General features: G+C 40.8%; 1 protein-coding gene across 1 annotated transcript in view; it reads right to left on the reverse strand.

Annotated features, from left to right (window-relative positions):
• Positions 1-12,222: 12,222 nt before the first annotated feature.
• Positions 12,223-19,833, reverse strand: part of SLC30A2 (solute carrier family 30 member 2) — a 29,523-nt gene continuing 21,912 nt past the window's right edge. The window contains exons 6-8 of the mRNA XM_058195136.1: positions 19,653-19,758; positions 16,238-16,372; positions 12,223-14,103 (exon numbers count right to left, since the gene is read on the reverse strand). Of these exons, the coding sequence (XP_058051119.1) occupies positions 13,958-14,103; positions 16,238-16,372; positions 19,653-19,758 (387 nt within the window). The 3' untranslated portion in view covers positions 12,223-13,957. The remainder of the gene's footprint in view (positions 14,104-16,237; positions 16,373-19,652; positions 19,759-19,833) is intronic.

Raw genomic sequence — 19,833 nt, forward strand, 5'->3', positions numbered from 1 at the left:
GAGATGTAACCCACCCGTAAAAGAGCCATTCGCCATAAATATATAAATTGAATGAATGGAGCTGATGAGATTCCTCCTTGCCACCTACGTTTTGTTTCGTTGTTCCCTTTCCAGGTGGGAACCTTTCCAGGACGCTCTGTGCCGCATCCACCCAAGTGTTTATTTTTTTAGAATGCTTATGGGATCTATGTGGGTCCCATAGGTAGACTTAGAAATTGGCGGCTGATGTTTAGCTTTGTGGCACATCAGCTTCCCCTTTATTATTATGTTTCAAAAAATACTATTTAGGGGGAAAAAATACAAAGTAGAATCTATTGGGTCAGGAAACAGGAGCGATGCCAAAAAAACAAAACAAAAGGATATTTGCAGGCATATTCCTGCCTCTAAAACATCACATTGTCAGCTTCATAATTTCTTTTGGCCAATAAGCCGATATCTATTATCTTGGAATTGAACTGATCTTTTCCAGGACCTTACAGGCCCAGACAGATGGGAAATTACCAGTTCAAATTTGCACGCAATAATTTGAGCAAACTGAAAGCCAATCTATATTTTCCCCTTTTAAAATAATGGTTTTCTATGCATCATTTTTAAAAGGGGTTGTAGCACATAAGGCTTTTAATGTTAATGGCACTATCTCACAATTTCTTGCAATTTAACCTACAATTTCAATTCTCTTAAGACCTGCATCTAACTGGATAGTCAATAATTTAATCACGGGGTTCTCAGCTTTTTGAAGCCTTTCAGTATTTTGTGGGTCTCGTAAAATGGCCACCAATTTACCACTTCTGCTTATTCATGTGATTTTCTTAATAGTGGCCTCTTATTTGGGGTTTTGCTGACTTTCCCAGATTTGAAAATTGCCCTTGGCTCTTGGACATTGTACAACTTTCCTCATAGATCATATGATTCTTAAATATTAAAATAAAATTGGATAATCAAACCAAGTTTAAAAGGTTTTCTTTCATTGGTACCTTGCCCATTTCCTTCCTCCCCCCACCAAGGATCTTGGGCAGAATGCAGAATTATCTGTTTATACGTAGAACCAGTGGTGGGTTTCAAAAATGTTTACTACCAGTTCTGTGGGTGTGGGTTGGTGGGCATGGCTTGGTGGGCATGGCAGGGGAAGGTTACTGTAAAATTTCCATTCCCTCCCAATCAGCTGGGACTTGAGAGGCAGAGAATAGATGGGGGCAGGGCCAGTCAGTATTTTTACTACCAGTTCTCCGAATTACTCAAAATTTCCTCTACCGGTTCTCCAGAACTGGTCAGATCCTGCTGAAACCAACTTCTGCTACAGACCCTCACACCATGGACATAAACTGATTCAACTTCTTCCCTCAGAATGCCTCTATAGGGCATTGCATGCCCAAACAACTAGACACAGAGATAGTTTCCTGCCATGTCATCACTCTGTTAAACACCTAATTCCCACAAAATTGTCTTAGGCATAAGATATGTACCCATGTAGTAGGACTGCATTACTATTATCCTTCTCATCTTCCTTATCTTCCTCATCCTCTCATCTTTCCTCATCCTCTCATCTTTCCTACTACCTTCTCCCATTAGTATCTTATGACTTATGACTTGTTGTTAGTGTCTTATGATGTATGATTGTCTCTTACGATTTATGACTTATCCCTTTGCTCTTTGTATCTGCGCTGAGAGCTTATGCACCGGAGACAAATTCCTTGTGTGTCCAATCACACTTGGTCAATAATCAATATTCTCTTCTATTTTAACTCTCTCCTTTGACATTCTTCTTGCTGAAAAATCTGACCTCTGATATGAAAATGTAGACTCTCTGATATGAACAGTGAACAGATCCAGTCTTAACCAGAGGAAAACAAGAAGACGTGTTCCTACCTTAAGATCCATCCTTACCCAAAACTTTATCCCACTTGCCTGCAAATCCATCCTGCCCTGAAATAATATTGATAGCATTAGCAATAGCAATAGCACTTAGACTTGTATACCGTTTTACAGTGCTTTATAGCTCTCTCTAAGCAGTTTACAGATCAGCATATCGCTCCCAACAGTTTAGGTCCTCATTTGACCCACCTCGGAAGGATGGAAGGCTGAGTCAATCTTGAGCCTGGTGAGATTTGAACTGCCAAATTGCAGGCAGCCATCAGGCAGCAAAAGTAGCCTGCAGTACTGCACTCTAACCACTGCGCCACCATGGCTCACAGTCCCATAGTCCCTTACCCTTTAAGGAGGAATCTGCTGTTCCTTAAGGTTATGAAAAGAGGGGGTACACTATGGGACAGTGTTTGTCAACCTCAGCAACCTGAAGATGTGTGGGCTTCAACCTCTCAGAGTTCTGGGAGCTGAAGTCCAGACATCTTGAAGTGGCCAAGGCTGAGAAATAATGCTACAAGATCTGCCTTTGCTAACATGTCATCTCTGGTATACTAAGCCCTATCCTGGCTTGCATAATAATAATAATAACACAAGGAACCTTGGAGGTCTTCTAGTCCAACCCCCTGCCCAGGCAAGAAACCCTACACCATTTCAGACAAATGGTTATCCAACATTTTCTTAAATTTTTCCAGTGTTGGAGCATTCACAACTTCGCAGGCAAGTTGTTCCACTTATTAATTGTTCTAACTGTCAGGAAATTTCTCCTTAGTTTTAAGTTGCTTGCTTATTATCTGTCTGTCTGTCTGTCTGTCTGTCTGTCTGTCTGTCTGTCAGTCAGTCAGTCAGTCAGTCAGTCAAACATGTATTTTATGACAGATGCAAGTGTAAACATAATTATAAATACATGTAAAGGATATGATTAAAAGAAAACATTAGGACAGGGATGGTAGGCACGCTGGTGCGCTTATGCACGCCCCTTACAGACCTCTTAGGAATGGGGTGAGGTCAACAGTAGACAGTCTAAGGTTTAAGTTTTGGGGATTCAGGGAAGAAACCACAGAGTCAGGTAGTGCATTCTGTTATTGAAGTCGTATTTTCAGCAGTCTAGTTTGGATCAGTTTACCAGGAGTTTGCATCTATTGTGTGCTCTTGTATTGTTTTGATTGAAGCTGAAGTATTCATTGGCTGGTAGGACATTGTAGCAGATGATTTTATGTACTATGTTTAGGTCAGACCTAAGACAGAGAAGTTCTAAGTTGTCTAAGCCCAAAATTTCAAGTCTGGACAACAAGTAAAACCCTAAAGTGATTGGTTTGAATATGTTTATTTCAATTTGGGTGCCACCTAGTTCCACCCAACTCTGGAATTTGGTTTTGCATGAACCCATTCACTGTGGTTTGTCAATTATGTTTAGAAGCTTGGTTTTGCAGGGAGACCGTTTACTTCATCAATGACTTAGCGCGTGGCATGGAGTTGACTGGCAGTTCAGTTGGTGAGCTCATATATTGTCCAAAGCCAGAAACCACATTACAGCCAACATTGCACATTTGAAAAGAAGCCTAAACAAATCACATTATCATGGCTTAGCATGACCATTAAAAGCTAGTCATTATGACTCTATAGCAGGGATGAAATGCTCCCGGTTCTGACCGATCTGGCGATCCGGTAGCGATCATGGCTGGTGGTTCGGTGATCCAGTAGTGATGACCGCCTGGGTGTTTTCTACCTTCTGCGCATGCGCAGAAAGGTTTGCGCACACATGTGACACGTGCACTTCCAAACCAGTAAGGAAGGTAAGTAGATTTCACCCCTGCTCTATAGATGTGCTAACTGAAGGTAATAGCTCTTACATTTTTGACCTCTGGAGATGCCCAGAACGGGAGAAAGTCAACATAGGGGATTAAAACTTGTATTTAGGGCCTGGGTACTTACGGGACCGCCTGCTGTTACCACATGCCTCCCACCGACCCGTACGCTCTCACAGAGAGGGACTTCTCAGGGTGCCGTCCGCCAAGCAATGTCGGCTGGCGGCCCCCAGGGGAAGGTCCTTCTCTGTGGGGGCTCCCACACTCTGGAACGAACTTCCCCCGGGTTTACGCCAAATACCTGACCTTCGGACATTCCGTCGCGAACTGAAGACGCATCTTTTTATTTGCGCGGGGCTGTCTTAAATTGAATTTTATTTTTTATCAATTTTTAAACGGGGTTTTTAGTATGGGAATTTTTTTAATTTTAGGCTAATTTAAATAAGTTTTTTAAATGGTATTTTAATCTGTATATTGTATTGTTTTATCTTGCCTGTACACCGCCCTGAGTCCTTCGGGAGAAGGGCGGTATAAAAATCAAATAAATAAATAAATAAATAAATATTTGGAAATTATTGCCAATAACATCAGCACTGCATCAGCAATGTATTTATTCTCAAATGCATTTTGTAAGCTTACTAATGAAATAGGGTAACAGATAATACATAAAACCATTTAAATAAAGCACTTCTTGATAGAACATATCCACATAATTTACACTGATAAAAACAATATTGACTATAATCTAATACAGGTAGTTCTGAACTTACGACCACTATAGAGCCCAAAAGTTATGTCGCTAAGTGAGTCAGTTAAGTGAGTTTTGCCCCATTTTACAACCTTTCTTGCCACAGTTGTTGTGTGAATCACTGCAGTTGTTTAAGTTAGTAGCATGGTTGCTGAGTGTATCTGGCTTCTCCATTGACTTTGCTTATCAAAAAGTCACAAAAGGGGATCGCATCACCCAAGGACACTGCAACCGTCATAAATATGAATCAGTTGCCAAGTGTCCATATTTTGATCATGTGTCCATGGGGATGCTGCAAAGGTCATGTGAAAAACAGTCATAGGTCACTTTTTTCAGCACTGTCGGTCACTAAATGAACTGTTGTTTGAACAGTATTTGAACGGTCACTAAATGAACTGTTGTATGTCGAGGACTACCTGTAGAAGATTATCACCCTCTCTAAACCATTTTTAATATGGCAGCCCTACCAGCCTTCCATGCAGATTGTTATTCTAAGGAATTCTTGAGATAAAGTAGGTGAAAGGCTTTTAATACAATGTCCTACCTGTCAATGACTACTTCAGCTTCAACCACAACAATACATGAGCAAACAATAGATACAAACTCAAGGTAAACCTCTCGAAACTCGATTTCAGGAAATACTTCAGTAACAGAGTGGTCAATGCCTGGAATGCACTACCTGACTCTGTGGTTTCTTCCCCAAACCCCCAAAACTTTAACCTTAGACTCTCTACTGTTGACCTCACCCCATTCCTAAGAGGTCTGTAAGGGGCGTGCATAAGAGCACCAGCGTGCCTACCACCCCTGTCCTAATATTCCTTTTTACTTACTCTTTTCATGCATCCAAATTATGTTTATACTGTTATCTTATATATGATTGACAAACAAATAAATAAACATTACTAGCTTCAAAATACAACAGCAGTAATTAAAGCAAACTATTTCTGTTCATGACTTACGATCATGAAACAGAAGTTAAAAAATGGAAATGCCAAAAGAAGAATGAAACAGTGGGAAGGTTTATTCAGTGCTACTGGTAAGCAGATGGATACATAAAGGAGATCCTGACCCCAATTTAATTCCCTTTCCCTGTGTCTTACCTGCAAAAGGAAATCAAGCGTGTCTATAACCCAAGTTATATAAATCTCTAATGCCCTCCAGTGGTTGGCTGAAGGATTCGAATTAGGGTTTCATCAGTAAGAGGGAGCATTGTTTCAAAAGACAAATTTGATTCTTGTAGTCTACAGCAGGGGTCTCCAACCTGGGAGTTGAAGTCCACAAGTTTTAAAGTTGCCAAAGTTGGAGATCCCTGGTCTACAGGCTTGCATCAACCATGCAGAATCTGATTTCACGAATCAACTCCAAAATGAATCCAACTCAACTATTTCCAATTGAATAGAAAAATCATTTGGAGAGATTGTTCAAATTAGTTGCCCCATTTCACTTATTATCTGGATTTCTGACTGTTCTTTGGAAAAAAGAACATTAGCATGCATATATAAAAACAACTGAAATTGTCTGTATCAATTCAGGGAGAGCTATTCCAATTGCCTGAATCAACATCCCTCCAAGACGGAGTGGCTGTGGATGCCGGCATCCCGGTACAGTTGGGGGTGAGTTAGTGGCCCCAAAGGAGGTGATTCGGTGGGTGTCCTCCTGGATGGACGGCTGTCTTTTGATGAACACCTGGCGGCCGTCGCCAGGAGGGCCTTTTACCAAGTTCGCTTGGTTCGCCAGTTGCGTCCCTTCCTTGACCGGGATGCCTTATGCACGGTCACTCACGCTCTGGTTACGTCTAGGCTGGATTATTGCAATGCTCTCTACATGGGGCTGCCCTTGAGGTGCACCCGGAGGCTCCAGTTAGTCCAGAATGCGGCTGCGCGAGTAGTAACGGGAGCCGCTCGTGGCTCCAATGTGACATCGCTGCTCCGTAGCTTGCACTGGCTTCCTGTGGTCTTTCGGGTGCGCTTCAAGATTTTGGTAACTATCTTTAAAGCGCTCCATGGCTTAGGACCCGGGTACTTACGAGACCGCCTGCTGTTACCCTTTGCCTCCCACCGACCCGTACGCTCTCACAGAGAAGGTCTCCTCAGGGTGCCATCCGCCAAACAGTGTCGGCTGGCGGCCCCCAGGAGTAGGGCCTTCTCTGTAGGGGCTGTGACGCTCTGGAACGAACTTCCCCCTGGCCTGCGTCAAGTGCCTGATCTTCGGACCTTCCGTCGTGAGCTCAAAACATATTTATTCATTAAAGCGGGACTGGCATAATTAGTGATGAATTTTAATTGGGTATTCTTAATATTTTTAAATTTTTAAATCTAAATTTTAATAATCAGCCTTTAAAATTTGCTCTTTTTAAATGTTGTTTTAAATTGTATATATTTTTTTTTATTTTGGCTGTACACTGCCCTGAGTCCTTCGGGAGAAGGGCGGTATAAAAATTTAATAAATAAATAAAAATAAATAAAACTTTCCAGTTTCATTCAAAAGCGACGTAGAGATTTAATCAAATGGTTTTCAAATCAGGGGTCCAAACTGAATATTCACACAGACATAGTAATCTGCTTACCGGTTACTGGGATCCCATCTCCAAGGCAATGGTGACATCAATGACGAGGTGCGAGCAAGGACGATGGCAGCCCAGATGTGTTGGCAAGAACTCACTGGTGTGTTATGACAGACTAATGCTAACCCAGATTGAGGACCCAGATTGTTGGGGGGGCAATAAGTTGACTTTGTAAAAATATACAAATAGAATGAGACTATTGCCTTATACACTGTAAGCCGCCCTGAGTCTTCGGAGAAGGGCGGGGTATAAATGTAAACAAAAAAAACACAAAACCCTTCTTAAATCTAAGATTTACAAGACAACCATCTGCCCTGTTGCCCTGGGCAGCAACATTAGGGACCGAAAGCCATCTCCATGCCATGGAAATGCAAATGCTCCTTTGGGTATCGGGCATCTCCCTTCTTTCTTTCTTTCTTTTTTTAAATTTTATTTAACATTTTTCACCTTTAAAATCACAGTTACACTTTTACAGCTTTCTGTTATCGGAATTTTTTCTTAAATTCAACTTATCCTTCAGCTTATTGTATACATATTGTATTCTTATTTCTTAAGTACTTATTTAAATAATATATACAATATATACGTATCTACTACACACTAAATATATATTTTTTCGTTAAGTTATCTTCTCTTAAGATGCACAATACATTTATTTTAGACTTTTTTCCAGCCAATTATACCACCTATTCCATATCTCATAGTACACTGTTTCCTCTCTGTCCCTTAATTCCATCATTAATTGGTCCATTTCTGCGCATTCTAGTACTTTTTTCATAATCATTGTGTTTGATGGGGTATGTTGTTTTCAATTTTGGGCAAATGAAATTCTGGCTGCAGTGATTATATGAAGCATGAGGTATTGAATTTCTTTACTCATCTTTCCTTTTATAATACCCAAAAAAAACAACTATGGTTTCATATCGATTTTTAGTTCCATAATTTCCTCCAACCACTTTTTAATTTTTAACCAATAATCTCTGGCTTTGGGACGTCCACCACATGTGGTAGTATCTCCCTTGTTGGTGGTTACATTTCCAGCAACTTGGTGGGCTATTAGGAAACATCTTGGCCAATCTCGCCAGGGGTAAATGCCATCTATAAAACATTTTATAGATATTCTCCTTATATGCGGCCGACGTTGCCATTTTATATTTTTTCCCCTATTATTTTTCCCAATGCTCGAATACCCAAATTTTTTTGCCCAAATTATCATTGTTTCTTTCACAGTTTCCTCTTCCATTTTAAATTTGAGGCAGTTATACATTTTGGTGATCATTTTTTCATCAGTCCCTGTTAATATTTTGTCAGTTTCTTGGTGCTGGTTTTGAAACCCATATTGTTCTGAATCGTTTTTATATCTTGTTTGAATCTGTAGGTAAGGCCACCAGTCTATTTTAATTCCCCATGTTATTAATTCCTGATTAGTTTTGAGTTTCCCTTGCCCATCTAGCAGCTCTTTTTAAGTTGCTATTCTATTTAAATCAGTTAAATTAGGGTAGACCATTGCTTTGGGCATCTTCCTTAACCACATCACAAATGACAACATTTGACAACATTTTGGTGTGGTGCCAATTAGAGAGAAGATGAGAGAAGGCCGGCTCCACTGGTATGGACATGTCCTGAGAGTAGAATCTTCCACTGTGGCTGTAAGGATTTGCCTCTCCTCCTTTCCCAAGAAAGTATAGACTCTTGAAACGTGGTATTTCAAAAGGAACCTTTTATTGAGAAGAAGTGATAGCAGAACAGGCGAAGCAGACTCTAAATTCTCTCCCAAACTGCACAGTTAGAAATAGGGCTCCAGAATCCATCCCTCCAATTTGAATGTGGATTTCAGCCAATCCACAGGTATGAAGATATTTATTGTAACGGCAGTCCTGAGAGCCAGATTAGGATCTGTTCCCATGGTCTTCCTCTGCTTTCAACCAACTGACACAATCCACATGGCCCTCCATCCTTATTTCATTCCCAAAAGGTGAGAATATTGCAGGGTGCTTAGGCGCCAGGAAAAAGGTTATAAAGTACAGCTTATCTCCATGCTCCCCCCTCCCTCCATATGAATGGCAGCCTCACGTCAGGGATCTGACAGTGGCCAAGACTGCCTATCAACTAGAAGCCAATAGCCGGTGTCCTCGCAGGCATCCAAAACAGAGATGGCAAGACACCATCAACCAAGATATGCAAGCACGGGTCTGCGCCCCAGAGACGCAGCTTACCGTGCAAAGTGGTACTCAGTGATCCGAAAAGCTGACCTTGCACTTGTGGGAATACGCTAGGAAGAAGACGAGAGTAGCCAGTTTACCCATTGCTGTGAGAAGCCATACTGTGATATGTTAACAGCTGTCATTTCAGTTTTCCAAGTAATATTAGAGCAGTGAGACAGGATGTGAAGCCACCCAACCTCCATATATGCTGAGCTAATAATTATGAGGATAATTATGTTGGCATTATTGTGCCAACAATGGCTGGATGACACCAGAAGATAATCCTCCCTAGTGGTTATAGCATCTCCATACCTTCACTCGTCTGTGGTTGAAATGATAAAAAAATTGTGCTTGTTACTGCTATTTCAGTAAAATGGTGGTTGGATGAGTCTAAGAAGCATGTACAATTTGGGGAAAGATCAGTTTGGGGTACTATGAAGAGCCCTGGCATCAAAGTCTACCTATACAAAAGCCATTTTCTTACTGCAATCCTGTTGAGAAAGATGCACAAGGTTTAGCAAGCAGGTCGTAAAATGGGGCAAAACCCACTTAACTAGTGTCTCACTTAGCAACAGAACTTTTGGGCTCAATTGTGATTGTAAGTCAAAGGCTATCTGTACACAATTCAAGTATTACCCCTTTTTCAGAGTGATGTCATGGTCAACTTTTGGACTTTTTTTTACCCCTCTCCATGTGGTTGCCCCTGCTAGATAGTTTGAGTTTCCTTTTGCTCCCTCCGCTACTGCTTTTCAATAGGAAATGCAGAACGGAATCGTATTTTACTGCAATAACACCTTTCTGTTTTATCCACTAGTCCTAAAAGAAGAACTTCTGGCTTCAATTAATTTTAATTTTTAAAATTTAAAATCCTCTGTATCGAAGAATGTGTCTGAGACCAAACTTATTTTTGCTTTTTCATATGTCCACCAATCATGAAAAAATTCATGTTGTTCAGATTTCCAACATACTTCTACATAATTTATTCAAAGTGCATTCTAGATAATTTATTCGGCATCATATACCAAGCTACATCATTTTATAAAAAATCTCTTTAAGATCATAACACAATGTAAATTTCAACCTTTCAACCACAAGTTTTCCCATCTGCATATTATAACCAAAATTCTCGGTCCACCTTATCATAGATTTTTAACCTTCCTCTGTTTCAAATTTCAATATGTGTATACAAGGTTTTAGCAATTATATGTTATCAGTGTACAATTGTATTTGAAATTCTATCTTACTTTGCTCCGTACCTTAAATTGTTTTATCCATTTTGAATTTTTCTGATAATTGTAAATGGAAAAACTGTCAGGTGTGAATAACCAGGCCAACAATTGTAAAATCCAAACTAGCTACTTTATTGTTCTCTGCCCATAATATAGGACAATAAAGTATCAACAGTATCAACAGTAGAAACCTTCAAATTTCTAGGTTCTATCATATCGCAAGATCTAAAATGGACAGCTAACATCAAAAACATCATTAAAAAAGGACAGCAAAGAATGTTCTTTCTGCGCCAACTCAGTAAGCTCAAATTGCCCAAGGAGCTGCTGATTCAGTTCTACAGAGGAATTATTGAGTCTGTCATTTGCACCTCTATAACTGTATGGTTCAGTTCTGCAACCCAACAAGACAGACACAGACTTCAGAGGATAATTAGAACTGCAGAAAAAATAATTGCTACCAACCTGCCTTCCATTGAGGACCTTTATACTGCACGAATCAAGAAGAGGGCCGTGAAAATATTTACAGACCCCTCGCATCCTGGACATAAACTGTTTCAACTCCTACCCTCAAAACGACGCTATAGAGCACTGCACACCAGAACAACTAGACACAAGAACAGTTTTTTCCCGAAGGCCATCACTCTGCTAAACAAATAATTCTCTCAACACTGTCAAACTATTCACTAAATCTGCACTACTATTAATCTTCTCATAGTTCCCATCACCAATCTCTTTCCACTTATGACTGTATGACTGTAACTTTGCTGCTGGCAATCCTTATGATTTATATTGCTATATTGATCATCAATTGTGTTGTAAATGTTGTACCTTGATGAACGTATCTTTTCTTTTATGTACACTGAGAGCATATGCACCAAGACAAATTCCTTGTGTGTCCAATCACACTTGGCCAATAAAAAAAAAAATTCTATATTTTCAGTATGACATATCTAATACAATGATTTTTGAAACCCACATTAATCTTTAACTTTATCATACTGTAAATATCTGTGGCATCCAAATCTTAAGACATGACCTCCTACCTCTAAAAGTCTCTTACTTTTTGGTCATATTCATTCTTTCATCCAGACCAAACAACAAGCAGAAAAATGCAATGTCAAATCTGGTAAACCCAACCTTCTATTTTCATTTGCATTTTGTAACACTTTAATTTGTGGTTTCCCCCCCCCCCCTTGCCAATTTAGATGTATCTTTTTGTAATCGTTTGAATCAGTGGTGAAATCTGAACCGGTTTACTACCAGTTTGCTGGCTGCGCATGCACACTGCATGCCAAATGCGCACTGCGCATGCGCGGCATGCACCATGCACCAAATGTGAGGTGCGCACGCACACAGTGCACTCCAAAAGAAGGCAAGGGGTAAGTAGAACAGCGTGCGGGGGAGGAGGTGATCAGCTGTGGCGTGCAATCTTTTTTTTTTTTTACTTTTAAAAGCATTTTTTTACAACCTATTCAGCTGAATAGGTTGTAAAAAATGCTTTTAAAAGTAAAAAAAAAGGCTCTGATATGGCTCAGAGCCTTTTTTTTAACCTTTTAAAAGCATTTTTTTACAATCTATTCCTATCATTTGGGCGGGAAAAGCAAGTGAGCCAGAAAGAAGCGGCAAGCAGGCAAGTGGGCGACCAGGCAATTGGGTGGGCATGGCGGCGGGGGGGGTAGGGATTTTTGCCACTGGTTCTCCAAACCAGGGGTCTCCAACCTTGGTCCCTTTAAGACTTGTGGACTTCAACTCCCAGAGTCCCTCAGCCAGCAAAGCTGGCTGAGGAACTCTGAGAATTGAAATCCACAAGTCTTAAAGGGACCAAGGTTGGAGACCCCTGCTCCAAACCACCTGGCGCCATCGCTACCAGATCAGCCGATCCAATCCAAACTGGGAGCATTTCACCCCTGGTTTAAATGAAACATCAGTTGTCAAAACAGATGTTGTCTGAAACAAAAACATCATTTGTGGCAAAACATTCGTTTTTAACAAGAAATTAGCCCCAACAGTATGAAATTGATTTTTCCCCGTTTTAACCTATCTTCAATTCCATTTTGTGTCCTGGTTATTTTGAAATAACATACAATTCATATCTGTCACAGTAATTCCCAAGTCTTTTACTTTTTTCTCAATCTTAAAAGCAGTTTTCTTCATCAGTTCTATTTGATTTTCTAATTTCAATATTTTTGTTAACATCTTTGCCTTCTGATTATTAATCTTAAAACCTGCTAAAAATGTACCAGTCCTTTATTTTTCCCATTATTTCTACTCCCTCTAGTGGATCTTTTAAAATTAACACCAAATCACCTGCAAATGTCCAGAGCTTTTATGTTTCTTTTTAAATCTTAACTCCCATAATTCTCTCAACCTGTCTTATGTCTCTGTTCAGTACTTCAAGAGCTGAATTATTTAAATATATGATTATTGAGGTGAGACTATAATATGCACAGAGATGGAAATATTAAAACAGTCTTGACTATGGAGGAATTTTGGTGAAATTTGACAGAACTTGCTTAGATATATGAATTAACTTGTTTTATTAGACAAAAGACACATACATTTACTGGTGATTAGAAACCTCTTATGGATTTTTTCCACAAAAATAAAAAAAAACAAACGTGATTTATGGCTTTGATGATTAGACAGGAGAGATTATAGAAGGTAGAGCCTTATAAAGTATCTTTAGAGAGAGAGGTAGAAATATAATTATAGTAACTGCTATGAAGAGAATTGGAAACCCCTTCTTTGTATCTTTTTCTTTTTTGTTTTTCTTAGCTTTGTTTTCTTTTCTTGAACATTCTGCTCTCTCTTTGCTTTATTTTCTTTCCTTTTTTCTTCTTTCCCTTACATTAGTTTTTTTTTCTTTTTCAAAAGTTTCAATAAAAATCATATAAAAAATTAACTGCAATAGTTCCTGTGTGAGCATCAAATAGGCTTGTGAGGAACTTTTAGTTGGAGGCAAAAAGAAGCATCCAGATGAGAGTACGATTCACCATTCATCTGCAACTCCTTAAACCAAATGCATTTATCCTAAAATCACAGAGAGATGGACAAAGCTAAGATATTACAGACAGGTGCTGTATTTGTGGGCATCTAAATTTTAAAATGGTCCTGGCCGAACATGTTCTGGTTCTAGAACACCAATGGGACCTCTACAAATAGTGAATATAAGGTTGTGCTTATTGGTCGAAATTTAAACTTGAGAGGTGCTTTAAGAAGTTTTGTCGATATGGAATGATGCATAAAGCAGATACCATAACTACAAAAATAAATAGACAGGAAATTTCTGCCATTTATAAAACAGGAAGGAAGGAAGGAAGGAAGGAAGGAAGGAAGGAAGGAAGGAAGGAAGGAAGGAAGGAAGGAAGGAAGGAAGTGTTTTGGCTTTATTTCAAGCATACTAAAAACTGCACTTTCAATTGGATGATTCCAGAAGAAGGATTTAGTCACAAGGAGTCAGTAAGTCGGGTTACACTTAGGATACTTTGAGGTAGCAGCTTTAACACGGCTGAACGTCCATCTCCAGCTTACTTGGCGACAGTGGATCAGTCTGTGGGGCTCTGGCATTTTTGGCAATCCTTCATGTCCTCCGAATAATTCTCTATCTGGATTGTTGTGGTGTGGAAATCGAAAGCTTTTTGCAATTGGCAGCTGGCTTCCTTCAAGACAGTCTGGGCATCAGCATCTTTATCTGGGACAGAAATGACAAGAGCTAAGGGACAAGTATTGGAGATGGTAGGAAAATTGAAGTCTCCGCCCCTTTCAAAAGCCAGCACTCAAGAATGGATAACATTGGTTCTAATTTAGTTTAGGCGTGCTTCAAAAATTATTTGGAAAAACTGCTTTAGGGTCTTATGAAAACGCAAGCACAGCACTTCTCTAACAGTCTTAGACAGGGGTGTCAAACTCAAGGCCCTGGCGGGGCACATCCACCCACAGGGTGCTTAGATCTGGCCTGCAGGGCTGCCCTAGAAACAGTGAAGGACCAGCCCGCAGTGCCTCTGCCAGTGAAAATGGAGCTTGGGAGGGCTGCGTGCATCCCTCCCGAGCTCCGTTTTCGCTGGCAGAGGGTTGCAGGAGGCTATCACAGATAAAACGGAGCTCAGGAGCCATTTTCTCTGGCAGAGTACTCGGGCCACTACAGGCGCCGACACAAGTGACGTCGAGCTGGCCACACCCACCCCAGCCACGCCCACCCCGGCCCCCCAAGGTCAAACACAACCCTGATGCGGCCCTCAATGAAATCGAGTTTGACATCCCTGTTTATAGAAAAGAGCTGCGGTGGTGCAGTGGTTAGAATGTAGTACTGCAGGCTCCTTCTGCTGACTGCCGGCTGCCTGCGATTTGGCAGTTCGAATCTCACGGGGCTCAAGGTTGACTCAGGCTTCCATCCTTCCGAGGTCGGTAAAATGAGGACCCAGATTGTTGGGGGCAAGAGAATGACTCTGTAAATCGCTTAGAGAGGGCTGTAAAAAGCACTGTGAAGCGGTATATAAGTGCTATCGCTATTCTTAACAGCCACACAACTTTGTTCAGGCATAATCTGAAACACATACCTCATGAGAGCTGCCTTTACCAGCCTTGGGCAGAAACTTTAAAAAGCCGGTCTACTTTAATAAGTCTTAGTGAGATTCAAAACACTTCTGAATAATGTCCAGAGTGCACAGCCCTAATTTGTATTGTATCCTTATGATTTATATTGATATTGTTTCCCGATTGTTTATTTGTAGCCTATGGCTATCATTAAGTGTTGTATCATTAAGTGTTAAATTTGTACCCTATGACTATCATTAAGTGTTGTAAGCATTGTACCTTGATGAAGGTATCTTTTCTTTTATGTACACTGAGAGCATATTCACCAAGACAAATTCCTTGGGTGTCCAATCACACTTGGCCAATAAATAATTCTATTCTATTCTATTCTATTCTATTCTATTCTATTCTATTCTATTCTATTCTTTTTTTAATTGGTTTTATTGTATCGTATTGTATTTTATCTGGCTGTTAACCGCCCTGAGTCCTTCAGGAGAAGGGCGGTATAAAAATTAAATAATAATAATAATAATAATAATAATAATAATAATAATAATAATAATAATAATAATAATAATAATAATAATAATAATAATAGTTGTTGTTGTTGTTATTGTTATTGTTATTGTTATTATTATTCTATTCTATTCTATTCTATTCTATTCTGGCTGGTGGAACATGCAATCGTCCATCAAAAGACAGTTTTCTTTTAAGTAAAGCTTAATTTAAGCCAACATTTGTGGCATTTTCTTGGCGAACTCTCACCATCATAAAAGTAGTCCTCAACTTACAATCATTCGCTTAGCGTCTCTCCAAAGTTATAACGGCATCGAAAAGCTGACCTACAGACAGTTCTAATGCTCACAACCGTGGCAGCATCCCCATGGTAACGTGTTCAAAATTTGGAAACTTCTATTTATGACCATTGCGGCACCCTGGGGTCATGTGATCGCCAATTGAAATCTTTTCAGGAGGCTTCCAAAAACAAAGTCAATGGGGGAAGCCAAATTCGCTTAATGACCATGTGATTCACTTTAACAATTGCAGTAATCCACTTAAAAAACCGTGGCAAGACAGGCCATTCAAGTGGATGTGACTCAATAACTCAACAACTTGAAGAGACGTGGACTTCAGCATGTTTGCTGGGGGAATTTTGGGAGTTGAAGTCCACACATTTTCAAATCCCTACAGTTCAGAAACACTGATTTATAGTTATTCTGGGTGCCTGGGTGTTTTATCCTTGTTCCAGAATGGTGCAAATTCTAAACGTGCCTCACTCACGTGTAACTTACTGATTGCGATATGGACTGACAGCACCGGCTGCGACACTGTTAGAGCCCAGATGTGGAGGCTATGGATTGCTTTCACTCCACTTATGGAGAGCAGGATGGTTTTCACATCATTGAAATCTATGCTTTTTGGAGTACCTATAAGACAACAGGAAGGAAATGGAAGAAATGAGCCAAAGCAACAGGATGCAAAGGATCTTGCAAGTTCTACATCTCTCTCACACCTTGGGCTTCCTATCTTGGATGACTCAGTGGCTTAAATGATGAAGCTTTCGGTATCTGTTTCAGCTTTGAATTTATCTTATGTTCTTTTTTTTTTGGACACTCCCAAAGTTGAACCTTGCCATCTGAGCAGAAGCTGGCCAAGACCTTCTTCAGCCGAGTTTATATAAGGCAGTGTTGGTGAACCTTTTCGGCACCAAGTGCCGAAATGGAAGTGCATGTGCACACGTGGGAGCACCAGAAACTGAAAGTGCAGCTCCCCGGAACATGTGCTGACTGGAAAGATGAGCTTCTGGTTTCTGGTTTCATGCTGGCCACCTGGTCTTCCAGTTTCTGGCATACATGCACGCGCGAAGACCAACTGGCTGGCGCGCATATGTGCGCCGGAGCCTGGAAGAGCAACGGGCGACAGCTGGTGTGCCCAGAGAGATGGCTCTGTGTGCCACTTCTGGCACGCATACCATAGGTTCGCCATCAGGGATATAAGGCATTCTTTTTCTTCAAACTGACTTTTGAGTACCCAGCAATAGAGAGGCTAAAGTAAAGTATAACTTTACGTGCCATTTCATATGTTCATTATACAGGTAATCCTCAACTAACAGCAGTTCATTTAGTGACCGTTCAAAATTACCACGGCACTGGAAACAGTGACTTGTGACCGTTTTTCACACTTACAATCATTGCAGCATCCCCAAGATCATGTGATCAAAATCCAGATGTTTGGCAACTGATTGATATATATGACGGTTGCAGTGTCCTGGGGTCATGTGATCCCCTTTTGCGACCTTCTAACAAGCAAAGTCAACGGGGGAGCCAGATTCACTTAAGAACCATGTTCCTAATTGAACAACTGCAATGATTCACTTAATTGTGGCAAGAAAAGTTGTAAAACTCAAATGTTTCACTTAGCAGCAGAAATTTTAAGCTCAATTGCAGTCGTAAGTTGAGGACTACTTGTACTATAAACTGCCAAATGCTCTCCCTATATATACCGTATTTTTCGGAGTATAAAATGCTCTGGATTATAAGACGCATCTACCTCTTTTGGTGAGGAAAACAAGAAAAAGAAGTCTGCCTCTGCCTCCCAGCAATTTTGCTTCCTTGCAGCAAACAGCAAATAGCCTGCTTTACTTTCATTTTCGTTTTCAGCATAGTTTGATTAGCATTAGAAGAAAAAACTGTTCCTAGCAATTTACCTCCTTGCAGCAAGCAGCAGAGGCCCATGCAGCAATAGGCCATGGCAATCCCTGCAGCCTGAAACAGCTGAGAGTCAGAAGGCCGACCCAAGGGACAATCAACTTGTGCTAATTAGGCTGTGCTGAAGCTGAAATGGGCTGTTTCTTCTTGCTGCCTGCTGTAAGAAGGTAAATTGCTGGGAGGCAGAGGCCATAATGTGAGGGGCAGTGGATGGGCAGAGCTACATTCGATGTATAAGACGCACCTAAATTTTTATCCTGTTTTAGGGAGGGAAAAGGTGCCTCTTATACTCTGAATATATTACTATATATATAGTAAATAGCATAGCCTTGTCTAGCATGAATTCCTGGAGTGTGCTAAAAGCCTTATCACATTAAATTAACACCACTGCAATTTAAATGTAGGGTGTGGCTTTTTAATTTATGATAGTTTCCCTTTCTAGAATTTAGCTCTTCTGTTGGATTAGCAAGCTATTCCAAATAGGTGGATAGGGGAAGATCCAATCTGGAGGGTCCTTGATGCTCTCGGAGCTTGGCTGTTTTCTTGCAGACCAATTTCATTACCCAAATGAGATAAAATCATCAGTGCTGATGCTGTAACCTAGTTTGGTTAATAAAACGCCTGCAAGAAAACAAGCAAGCTCAGAGAACACCAAGGACCCCTCATGTCAAATATTCTCCTACAAATATTCTCCTTTAAGATCCAGTCTGATTTCCTCCTGGAATAATCTTTCTAAGAGTGGTTTCTAAATGGCATTCTGGAGCTCAGTGGGGGATGGCAGGAGGGATGAGAACAGGGGTGAAATCTAGCAGGTTCTGGAGAACCGATAGCGGAAATTCTGTGTAGTTCGGAGAACCGGCAAATACCACCTCTGGCTGGTCCCAGAGTGCGGTGGGAATGGAGATTTTGCGATATCCTTCCCCTGCCATGCCCACCAAGCCACACCACACCCACCAAGCCACGCCCACAGAACCGGTAGTAAAAAAAAAAAATGGATTTCACTACTGGATGAGAAGGCTTCTATCCCTCCAGTTGGAAGAGAAAGGTTGGGAGCAATGCACAATGCAGATGTGTGTGTAGCATCCAGCTGTGGGGAGGGACCTGGGTTCGTAACAACCTACACTTGTCAACCAGTGCTGTGAAAAAACTAAAGGAGCTTGTAATGGCATAGGGTTTCCTCCTCTTCCCAAAGGTGCTTTTCCAAAATGCAACTGGACTTTGTTTCCTTGAAAACATTTTGCTTCTCATGCAAGAAGCTTCTTCAGTCCTAACTGAATGGTAGGGAATGGAAGGCTCTCCATTCTTTGCAGTGAGAACCGAAGAAGCTTCTTGATGAGAAGCAAAATGTTTTCAAGGAACTAAAACAAGGAAGTCTGTTGGAAAAGCACTTTGGGGACCACTGTGACCTGCATGGTGGAGAATCTCCATCAGTGGTGAAATGACAAATTTGCTACTACCAGTTCTGTGGGCGTGGCTTGGTTGTGGTGGGAAATGTGAATGGGTGGGCGTGGCCAACTTTTTTTTTTTTACTTTTAAAAGCATTTTTTCTACAACCTCTTCGGGCGAAGTAGTTGTAGAAAAAATGCTTTTAAAAGGCTCTGACGATCCCAGCTGAGCCGCGCGATCAGCAGAGGCTTTTTTTTACTTTTAAATGCTTTTAAAAGTTAAAAGTTTTAAAAGTATTTTTAAATGCTTTTAAAAGTTAAAAAAAAACAAAAAACCTCTGATGATCATGCTACTCAGCTAGGCATTGGGGGGGTGGGGCAGAGACTTTTGCTACTGGGTCTCCGAACCACCCACCGCCATCGCTACTGGATCAGGCGATCAGGTCCGAACCGGGAGCATTTCACCCCTGATCTCCATAGACATTTTCTCCTCTGGGCAGTGTTTCTGCCATACTTTTATCATTCCTGCTCTATCATCCAAGTCAACGTGAGCCTGCTGTCTTCAAAATCCAACTTAACGCTCTCAATCCCATCTCCCAGCCCTAGGAAATGACCTTCCATCAGCACACGGATAACATCTCGGAGGATGTTCAATGTTGTTCCAAGGACCAGGATGGAAAACACAAAGGTGCAGATAGGATCCACGTATTTATATTCTGGCTAGAAAAAGGAGAAAATAATCCATGAGTCCTCTTTTTGTTCAAGGGCTGAATCCCTTCCTAGGATCTGCTTGGC

Source organism: Ahaetulla prasina, chromosome 10 (assembly GCF_028640845.1).
Source record: "Ahaetulla prasina isolate Xishuangbanna chromosome 10, ASM2864084v1, whole genome shotgun sequence".
Lineage (NCBI taxonomy): Eukaryota > Metazoa > Chordata > Lepidosauria > Squamata > Colubridae > Ahaetulla > Ahaetulla prasina.